The 11,619-nt window shown below is 39.4% G+C and overlaps 1 protein-coding gene across 1 annotated transcript in view; it reads right to left on the reverse strand.

Annotated features, from left to right (window-relative positions):
* The window catches only part of LOC102856993 (receptor-type tyrosine-protein phosphatase N2-like), a 1,387,447-nt gene that overhangs the window by 573,768 nt on the left and 802,060 nt on the right, over positions 1-11,619 (reverse strand). Inside the window, exon 12 of the mRNA XM_006887690.1 lies at positions 326-390. Within this exon, the coding sequence (XP_006887752.1) occupies positions 326-390 (65 nt within the window). The remainder of the gene's footprint in view (positions 1-325; positions 391-11,619) is intronic.

The raw sequence follows: 11,619 nt of genomic DNA on the forward strand, positions 1-11,619 counted from the left end.
TTTAAATTCTTTAAAGGCTTCCTTGTTTTTCTTATTGATGATTTATTTTTTGGTGCTTGTGAGGAGGACACCAAACTATTATTTCAAAGGCCACTTTAGATGATATGAAATGAGCCATCATTTCATCATGATCAGCATTTCAGACACATGTGAAGACTGCTTTACACCACTCATTCGGCTTTCTCATATGCCAATACTATGGTAGCTGAATTAAGCTAAATGCCCATATATCCTAACTGTCGATATGACCACTAGATTTTCATACAAATACAAGACAAGTGCTGTTAATATCTTTTAGATGACATAATCTCCTTGTGTTACTTACCGACCCCATTCCAGTTTGAAGAATTTTCAGTCCAGACATTTCTTCAAGTGTTGCTTTGTTGTCAACTGTCAGGGGAAAGAAAATAAGAAGTCCAGGGATCAGCTTGGAAAGTCAACATTTTTCAGGACATAGCTAAACATCTTATTTTTCTTTTTAAAATATCCAATCAAATCACTACTTATATCACCTAATTTAATAGTAATGCCATGGTGCAACAAGTGTGGAGTAATTTGGAAAGCATAAGTTCAAGATCCAGAACTTCCAATGTTCTTTTGATATCTCATTGCTGCCTATCTCGAATTAAAGAGTATCATAATAAACCTAAAAATAATATAGTAATGATAAATTACAAAATTATTGTCAAGACGTTATGAGGAATTGTATGTAGACATCCTTTGCACATGGAAAATTTGTATTTTAAGATGGCATAGTGGTTATTAATTTGATAATTATTTGTTAATATCTTCCATTAACCACCATCTATGTGTTAGTAAAAGACTCAGTGGAAGAGAAAATGGAATGTATGCACTGATTTCATTAATGCTGTGAACTCTTTTATTCACTCTTATTCATGCCTCTACAAGAAACATTCTAAAATAATTTAGCTCCAATAAAAGTCCCATCCTACTATGCTCCTGACTTAGAATGAGGCAGATCTCCAGAAAATAAATTACACTCAATATCTTATCCAAAGAAATGAGCTTGGGAAACAATTAGCAGATGTAAATGAAAACTCTGTAATCCTAATGCCAACACTGAAAATCCACCTGCCCCCACTTCATCCAAAGGAAGTTGTGTCACAATGCAATTGACCTTGGCTTATGGTTCTCTAGAAATATTCTTTGGGATAAAGGCTCTTTCACTTTGGAAATGAAAAACTAGAAAAAAAAATAAGATTTTATTGCAAACCCTATGAATGAAAAGTGCATTGCAATTGTGATTAATGCAGAATGAGATAGCAAGAAAATAGCAATTACTTTCACCTTTCATTGTAATACACCTACGTTAATCTTGGGTAATGAAATTATATCTTTTAGAATGATACAAATGAGATTTTGTTATAGCCTGCCTTTCCCACCTTCAGGGCCTTTTCATTGTTTTATAGAAAGTTTTTCCTCTTGAACAAAGGAACATTATTTTTTTTTTTTACATATAGGTAATTATCCACTGCACTGCAAGGAGGAGGTAGATGGACATAAAACTGGGTTAAAGCAAAAGTACTTTCAGATGCTGTAAGGAAGGAGGAGGGAGTGAGGGCACAAATGTAAACCTTGACTGGCAAGAAAAAATTTTAAGATAGAGCATAAAGCAAATCAATTTTAATGTTCTTCCACTAACAAAGGAAGCATTTTACTGAATGGCAAGGTACTTTTTGGGATAACAGTTAGTGAACCTTTTTAAATTGGCTTAGGAACACAAAGAATACAAAAATGGAATTTTAAAAAAATTCCTCATATATTGCTATACAGACATTATAGTTTTCAGACCCAGGAACAAAAAAAAATCAATCTGAGCAATAACACTGTAGAATATTGTAACTCAAGTATCAAGAAACTTTTCCTGTAAAGAACAAGAGAGTAAATATTTGTGTCTCTGCAGAGCAGATCAAATAGTCTGTGTTGCAGCTACTCAAGTCTACTGAGGTAGTGCAAAATCACTCATAAGTAGTGCTTCAGTGGCTGTGCTTGTGTTCCAATAAAACTTTATTTACAAAATCAGATAGTGGCCTAAATTTGACCTGAAGGTTTGCTGGCCTCTGCTTAATCTACTCTCTTCACTGTGACTCAGAGAGATCATTCTAAGTCAGTCTAATTGTATCCAAGCACCATCCATGGCTGTGACTGTGGAATTAAATTAAGACTCTTAACCAGAGAGAGTTTAAAGGCCATTTTAACTGTGATTCCATACACCTGTGACATAGAGCCTTGCCTTAGCTAGACCTCTGTTATTCAAGCTATCTTCTTTGTCCCCAGTATGTGGCTTGTTAGTTTTAGACATACTTTTTATCCTCATAGAAACCCAAGTCCACCTTTTCCACTGAATGAAAACCTGCTCATGTTTCTAGCCTAGCTCAAGTGGCATGTCTACTTGGAAGCCTTCTCTGTACCTCCCTTCTCCTGACATTCCCAGCAAACCTTATTTTAGTCTGTGTGTCTTATAGTCAACAGCGTGCAAGTATGCAGTGGGTGTCGGTCTCTCCTTACACACACATCAAGTCTTGAATTGTAAATCATTATTAGCTTCTGCTTTGCAAATATTGCCACCATGGCCAGTTTCAAGATGTTCATGTGAAGTCACTAGGTGGGGATGTGACAGAAGTGAAATGGGACCATGCTGGGAGTCCCTCCTTTATTTACACTAGGGAGCTCTGCTGGCTCCCTGGTGAGTGTGCTGCCAAGCCAGAGAAAGGTTCTCTCTCCATAAGCTGCTTTGCTGCCTCTGAAAACCTACTGGTGGGTTAGACATGAGTCAGTTCCGACACAATGATACGTAACAACAACAACAACAATATAGATATAGTGCCAAACTGAAAACTTTACTCACTGTCACGAAATCATTCTGGACTCAGAGCGAGCCTCCACTGGGTTGCTGAGACTGTGAATCTTTCTAGAGGAGACCGATTGTACTTCTTCCATAGAGAATCTGCTGGATTCAACTTAAACAGCCAATCTTTTGTGTGGGAGGAGGTTCCCTAGCTTTCTCCAGCAGAGCTGCTGGTGCATTCACATACCATGCCTTTGGCCTGACAGTGCAGCTCCTTACCAGCAGGCCACCAGAGCTCCCTAACCTTTTGGCTAGCAACCCAAGACAGGCTGCACCATACCAGTAGGGCACCTTCAAAGATACAAGAGATGTGCATAACCTCACAGATCTGATTATGTAAAATAATCAGGAAATGATGCATTTGACAATTACTTTTGTTTCCAATGTAATTTAACTGAAAGTTTAGATAATTTAATTTAATAATGGCTACACTGAACAACTGACACAGAATTCCTGAGAAAGTAAATACTAGTCCAAGTAGGCAGGTGTAAACAGGTCCCAGCATACCTCTGGATAGTATTGTGCATATTCTCAACAGTTAGATCTTAAAATGTTATTACTTCCTTAATTCTGGAATGCATATTTCTCCTACATTTCCATTATGTTTAAATTCAACTATCTCTACCTCTTCATTATGTATAAATGTGGTTGTTATTCTTTTTTTTATTGTATTATTTTTACATGTACCGTCAAATCAGATCTGACTGGTAGAGGAGGAGATTGCCCCCTCCTTCTCCAGCAAAGCATCTGGTGGATTTGAACCGTGTACCTCTAGGATTGCAGTGCAGGGTCTTGCACTAGGCCACCAGAGCTCCCTTGCGGTTGTTATTCTTACCAGACCAATTGAACTACTATACTCCTCCCTGTCTCAGGCAAGAGACTTTGGAGGAAGGAATATTATCCCTTGGCTTTACTTGAGGATTTTACACTGATACCATCTAATAAGATTTTTTTTAAAAAGCACCAGCACCAAAATTTCTCGAATGAGTGCCATTTTCTTGCACAATTCCTTGGAAGATGATCCTGAGGCCATAGTGACCCACTCTTCAGAAATACTTCATCGGCAACAATCTGGACAGACTTGTGGATGAATCTCAATATGAAAATGTTTTAGGAACACTTTAATCCATTTTACAGTGCCGCAACTTTCTTAATCTCACCTTGCACAAGAGAGATTTTTATAAATAAGTCTGAAAGACCTCATTCAAGAAATTGAAAGTACTTTTAAGTGCTAGCGAAAGATGAAAAGTCTCCTTTTGCTGAGATTTACTGCCTCAGACACTTGCAGGAGGCTTGTTAGAAGGCTGAATGGACTCTATAGCAGTGAGTTTGAGTTTGGATGTTTATGGGAGTAGATCAACAGGTGTTCCCTCCCCTGGGACAGCTGATGGGATCAAATCACAGACCCTCAGTCAGCAATCAAGTACTCAGCCATTGAGAAACCTGCGCTCCTTCCTTCACCCTTCTTAATCTTAAAAAAAAACTCTGTGCTTTAGATATTTTTACTTTCACTTCAGAAAAGAAACTAGGAAAGGATATGAGTGACAGCTGTGTGTGTGTGTGTGTGTGTCTACTGGAAATGTAACGATTATGCTTAAACATATTTCTATTGCCCAGGCCCATCACTAATTATGGTAAAAGATACCTTCAGGCATCTGTTTCCTGAGATGTATGTTTAGTCAAGGAACAATGAATTTGGAGAACCTTGCTCTAATGAGCATCTGTGAAGGGAAAAGAAAATAATGACTTGACTCAATTTTCAAAAGTTTGTCACTGAGACTGGAAGGAAGCACTGTGATTCTATGTTTGTTTGTTTAAAAGAAAAAGAGTGAGTGGCAGTAAATTAAAAGCTGAAGCTTCAAGAAAGTTACAGAATGACACTGGTCAACTCAATTCAGAGGTGAGGGGGACACAATGGTACTGCTGATGAGGGATGGTTGGTGAGCCTGAGGAGAGGGTGAATCCAAAATCAAACCGTCCAAATAATTTCAATCCAACTCACATTTTCCTTAGGACAGTTGAAAACGAGACTTTCATTCTGTTTTCCCATGTATAATGCATAGTTCTATATAGACTAGGTAGGGAGAATCACAGCCCTCTTCTCTCTTGCTCTCATTGCCACCGAGGCAGCTCTGATTCAGAGTTGACCCTCCACTGGCTTTTTGAGGCTGTAAATTACAGGGCGGAGACTGCCCACCTTCCTCCTGCTGAGTGGCTGCACATGTGAGCCCCCAGAGGAGTGTGGCCTTTGGGTTGGCAGCACAACTCTACAGCCTAGGTCACCACCACTTCCGTCTCTCTCCTCCAGAGCGGCAAACTCTCCTGTGCAAGCCAAGATCAAGGCCTTCCCAGGGACAGCCAGGTGGACAACTGCTGGGGCGCGTCTGTCCTGCAGAGCTACTGACTGAGCACATTTCCAAATACTCTACTGTCACTATTTCCCTATTCTCAATCTGTTCGCCTTTTTGCAATTAGGGAGGTGCTATGCTTTCTGTTGATGAACCATTTGTTTTTAGTCCTTGAAACAACACATAATGCATAATAATGGTTATTTCCACATCTTTGTAAAGATAGGATGTCCTATCTCTTGTTTAATCATAGTCTTGCATTTTACACTTAAAGTAGTGATGGAATATTCATTGCTTCTTCACAGAGCATTTATAACAAAGAAAAAAAAAAAGGAAGATATCTGGAATGAGGTGAACTTTTTTTTAGTTCTAGAATCTTTGCTTATAAACTGTGCAGTTATGGATATGCTACTTAATCTCTCTGCACTGCAATTTCCTTTATGAAAAACATGAATTACAATACAAAATTAGTATTACAAAATTACAGCACAAAAGTGAGTTATTGTGAAGATCACAGGAGGGACTGCATGCAGCACAAAGCACAATGTCTGGTAAAGAGCAAGTGCTCAATAAATGGGCCAACTAAGATAATCTCAATGGATGACTACTGCATTCAGGTCTGCTCCTAACCTCAAGAAGAAAATCCATGCATTTGCTCATGGCTTTAAAATGTGAATAATCACTTATCTCTCCTGTTAGTAATTTGCTGATAGATATTTGTGTTTTTCAGAAACTGCATATCAGTTAGAATGTCCCTTTGTGGCTTTGTTAGATAATTCAAATTATTAAAGATTCCCTCCAATAACTGAATATCATTACAAACTTTCAGATTTGGGCTCCTGCACTCTCAGAGCCTCAATGATAAGAATTATGTCCTCTTCTGCAGAACAGTTCTTCACCCTCCTAAGACTTCATTTGTTCTGGATAGTCTCTGTTCTTTCCTCCACTCCTCATCAAAGGGAGTTTTCATCCTTGAGTTGGGGGAACTTTGTAAACATGTTGCACCCTGGCCCCTTACAGCTCATTTAATAAGAAAATCCAGGGATCTAGTAATCTAAATTCTAAACAAATTAAAAAAAGAAAACCCAACTGAAACACACTAGCATCTCTCACCAGCAGCTAGTTTTCAGGTTAGCAAGAGTTAGGTATGGTTAATTCGGAGATGTATTCTTCCAGTCATCTCTGTTGCCACCTTCCCATTCATGTATTCACTAACTCACTGTATTCTCTTGCTAGAACTGTGATAGAGGCCCAAGTTGTAGCAATGAATAAACAAAGCCAAGTCTCTGTGTTAAAGTGTGTTCATGAAATAAACAGGTGATTAATTGGAAAAGTAACCTAAGGGACACAGGACACAGCCCTGTCCTGCCTCCATACCTTTTCAACCTGTATGCAGAATAGATCATCTGGGAGCCTGGCACTATGAGGAGAACTGTGGGGTCAAGATTGGTGGAAAATCTATCAACAATCTGCGTTATGCAGATGACACAATCCTGCTTGCTGAAACTCAGGAGGACCTGAAGCGCTTGCTGCAGAGGGTCAAGGACTGCAGCCTCCAACATGGATTGAGGCTCAAGGTCAAGAAGACAAAGATTCTCACCACTGGACCAATTAATAGCATCAGGATGGATGGTGAAGAGACTGAGATTATTCACAGCTTTAGTCTGCTTGACTCCACAACCACACTCTTGGCACCAGCAGCCAGGAAATTAAAAGATGTACTGCCATGGGAAAGTCTGCTATTAGGGGCCTCTCTAAAGTGCTGAAGAGCAATGGTGTCACTCTGGAGACTAAAGTGTGTCTGATATAGGCCATGGTCTTTGCTATCACTTGTTATCAGAGAGTTGGACAGTGACTAAGGAGGACAGAAGGGGAATTGATGCCTTTGAGCTTTGGTGTTGGAGAAGAGTGTTGAGGGTACCATGGACTGCTAGGAAAACAAACAGATTCATCCTGGAGAGGGTTAAACTGGCCTGCTCCTTGGAGGCAAAGATTCTGAGGCTTCGTCTGACGTACTTTGGTCATGTTGTAAGGAGAAACTGGTCCTTGGAGAGGGACATCATTCTTGGGAGGGTGGAGGGACAATGCAGGAGAGGAAGGCCCTCTAGGAGGTGGATTGATTCAGTGACTGGGGTAATCGGGATGGTTGTATCAGAGACAGCACGATAGGCATAGGACAGAGCAGAGTTTAGGGCTGTTGTTCATAGGGTCGCTATGAGTCGCAAGCGACTTGACGGCACATAAAAACAACCACCACCACCAAAGGGAAATAATGTCCTGGATATGTCTCTAATGAGTTCACTCAATACTTATCAGAATAAAGAATGGCTAGACATGAAAGTGTCCATCCATATGTAGTATGGCAGTCTTAGGCACAGAGGAATAACCAACCATTCTCATGATGAAGAATATCAAAGACTATAGCCTTTAACATTGGTTACAGCTCAATATTTGAGAGGAAAAAATCCTCACTCCTGGACCGATAGACAACACCATGATAGATGGAGAAAAGACTGAAGTTGGCAACAATTTCATTTTACTTGGATCCACAATCAAAACTCATGGTAGTAGAAATAAAGAAATAATAAGATGTATTGTTTTTAGGTCTCAGTGAGTTGAATAAGAATCACAGCAAACTTCTGAATAACAGAACTGAACCCTGTCCTGTTCTGTGCCTTGTCCTCACCTTTCACACTACTGATCCCTTGCTGCAGTTACTGTCAGTCCAACTCATTGAAAGTTTTCCCCTTTTGCTGATCCTCTATTTTTTTCCAAGCATTCTTTTCAAAGAATAGCCTCTCCTAGCAATATGACTAAAGTAAATGAGATGAAGCTTTGTCATTTTTTACTCCAAGGAGTATTCTGGCTGTATTTGCTCCAATACATATATGTTTGTTCTTTTGGCAGTCCATGGGATATTCAGTACTCTTTTCCAATACCACAACTCAAAGGAATAAATTCTTCCATCATCCTTATTCATTGTCCAACTCTCAGATGCATAGCAAGTGATGGAAAAGACATGGCCTGAATCAACTGATATCACTGCTCCTCAGTAATTTGGAGAGGTCTGTAACAGAGGAATTACCTAATGCAATATGCCATATCTCCTGACTGATGATACCAAGGGTGTTGATTGTGGATCCAAGTAAGATGAAAGAGTTGACAATTTCATTTTTTCTTCATCTATCATGATATATTGCTTATTGTTCCAGTGGTGAGGATTTTTGTCTTCTTGATGATGAAATGCAACTCATATTGAAGGCTTTACTCTTTGACCTTCGGTGATAAGTGTGTCAAGTTCTCTTCACTTTCAGCAAGCAAGGTTGAACCATCTGCATAACACAAGTTGTTGATGAGTCTTCATTTGGTTCTGATGCCACATTCTTCATGGAGTACAGTTTCTTAAATTATTTGCTCTGTGTAAAAATTGAATAAATACGGAGAAAGAATACTGGCCGAATGCATACTTTTACTCATTTTAAACCAAGCAGTGTTCCCTGACAATAAGGCTGGCATAGAGCAGGGTTCAGAGCTGTTGGACACAGGGTTGCTATGAGTCGCAAGTGAATAGCACATAACAACAAAAACAACAGTGTTTCTTGCTGTCAAGGGCCTCTCCAAAATGCTAAAGAGCAAGGATGTCAGTTTAAAGATTAAAATGTACCTATTGTAAGCCATGATATTTTGTTTCCTATACATCTGAAAATTGTATCTGAATAAGGAAGATAAAAGAAGATTCTATGACTTTAAATTGTAGTTTTTACAAAGTATCCCAAAAAACTGTAAAAAAAGAAACAAATCTGTCTTGGAGGAAGTGTAACAAGCTAGTTCCTTAGAGGCAAGGATGTTGAAACTTTGCCTCAAAACTTTGGACACATAGAAGGGACAGTACTTGGGAAAAAGACATAATGCTGGGAAAGATGGAGATTCAGAAAAGGAGAGGAAGACTCTCAAGGAGATAGATTGACACAGTGATTGTAACAGTGGGCTTAGGAATGTTTGAGATCCTGAGAGTAGTACAAATATGATAAGGTTCTGGTATATTGTTCAAAGGGTGAGTCACAGTTGATTTGACAGAGCCTAACTACAGTAACATGCTTTGAACTGTTCTAGCTAGAGTTGGAAAATCCAAGCTCACTCAGCATTTCTTAACCTGAAAGAACGGAAGAATAAAAGTCTCAAGTAGTAATATGTAAGGATGCTATGGCAGAATATTGAATGATCTAGGAAGGGTGTACACCAGGGATGTGTCTGATCTCCATGTGTTTTCAATCTATATGCAGAACATATTATCCAGGAAGCTGGGTCCTATGAGCAGAAATGTGGCATCAGAATTGGAGGACTTGTCAAAAATCTGTGTTATGCAGATGTCACAACCCTGCTTGCTGAAATTGAAAAAGACCTGAAGCTCTTGCTGCAGAAGGTCAAGGACTGCAAACTTCAATATGGATTGAAGCTCAATATAAAACAAACAAACAAATAAAACACCACAAAGACTCTCAGCACTGGGCCAATTGGCAGCATCTTGATGGATGGTGAAGAGATTGAGATTGTTAGCAATTTTAGTTAGCTTGGCTCCACAATCAACCCTCTCGGCACCAGCAGCCAAGAAATTAAAAGACATATTGCACTGGGAAAGCCTGATGTCAGAGACCTTGCCAAAGTACTAAGGAGCAATGGTGTCAGTCTTGAGATTAAGGTACACCTGATACAAGCCATGGTTTTTGCAATCACTTCCTATACATCAGAGAGCTGGATAATGACTAGGGATGAGAGGAGAAGTGATGCCTTTGAACTGTGGTGTTTGAGAAGAGTATTGAATATACCATGGGCTGCTAAAGGAATCAAAATATTCATCCTGGAGAGAATGAAACCAGGCTGCTCCTTGGGGGCAAGGATTCTGAAGCTTCATCTGACATACTTTGGACATGTTGCAAGGAGGCATCAGTCCTTGGAGAGGGATGTCATGCTTGGGAGGGTGGAGGGACCCTTGATGAGATGAATTGATTGAGTGACTGGGGTGAAAGGGTAATGTGTCAGAGAAAATTAGATTGGTAAGGGATAGAGCAAGGTTTAGGGCTGTTGTACACAGGGTAACTATGAGTCACAGATGACTCAACAGCACATAACAACAACAACAGGAAGCATCAAAGAAGATGGAAGCAATACAGAGAGTCACTGTACCAAAAAGAACTGGGTGATACATAAGAATTTCAGAAAACAACTTATGTTCAAGAGGCAATGGTGGTAAAGAAGGAAGTTCAAGGTGCTCTAAAGGAATTGGAAAGAAATTAGGCCCTAGAGTTGATGGAATACCAATTGACATTTCAACAAACAGATGTTGCCCTGGATGCCAAGTTGTGCCAAGAAATCTGGAGGACAACCACCTGACCAACTGACCGGAAGAGATTCATATTTATTTTAAAAAAAGGTGATCTGACAGAGTGTGGAAATCATCAAATGGTATCATTGATACCACATGCAAGCAAAATCCTGGTGAAGATTTTCCAAAAGTGACTGGAAGAGTACATCAACAGAGAACTACTAGAAATATAAACTTGGCTTAGAAGAGGCCATGGCACTAGAGACATCATCACCAATATCAGATGGATTTTGTCTGAAAGTAGAGAGTACAAGAGAAATGTCTATCTGTGTTTCATTGACTATGCAAAGGCATTTGACCGTGTGGATGACCACAAATTGTGGCTAACCTTGAGAAAATTGCAATCTCAGAACACTTGACTGTGCTCGTGCAAAACCTATACTTAGAACAGAGCAAGAAAACAATGCATGGATCAAAATCAGAAGAGGAATGTGTCAGGGATGCATTCTGTCCCCATAGCTTTTCAATCTGTATGCAAAATAGATAATTTGAGAAGCTGGACTTTATGATAAGGAATGTGGTATCAGGATAGGAGGAAGACTTATCAACAAGCTATATTATGCAAGTGACAAAATCTTACTTGCTAAAACTGAGGAGGTTTCTGAAGCATTTGCTGCAGAGGGTCAAGTACTGTAGTCTGCAATGTGGATTGAGGCTCAACATCAAGAAAATGAAGATGCTCACCACTGGACCACTTGGCAGCATTATGATAGATGGAGAAGAGACTGAAATAGTTAACAATTTCAGCTTACTTGGTTCCACAACCAACACTCTTGGCACCAGCCATCAGGAAATCAAAAGATGAGTTGCTAAAAGAGGCTAAAAATATTAACAATATCATCATTTCCAATCCAGAGATACATGTTCCAATGCAGTTCCTATTTTTCATAAATGGTTTTGGTAAGAGGAATGTTGTAAATGTGGATACATTTCCACTATTCCTCCTCCATGTCACGATATAGTATTATTAGCATAAGCAGTTATAAATCCATTGCCATCCTTACTCTAACTTAATTCTT

This window comes from Elephantulus edwardii, unplaced genomic scaffold (genome assembly GCF_000299155.1).
Source record: "Elephantulus edwardii isolate Elephantulus edwardi_28Jun2011 unplaced genomic scaffold, EleEdw1.0 scaffold00060, whole genome shotgun sequence".
Taxonomy (NCBI): Eukaryota; Metazoa; Chordata; class Mammalia; order Macroscelidea; family Macroscelididae; genus Elephantulus; species Elephantulus edwardii.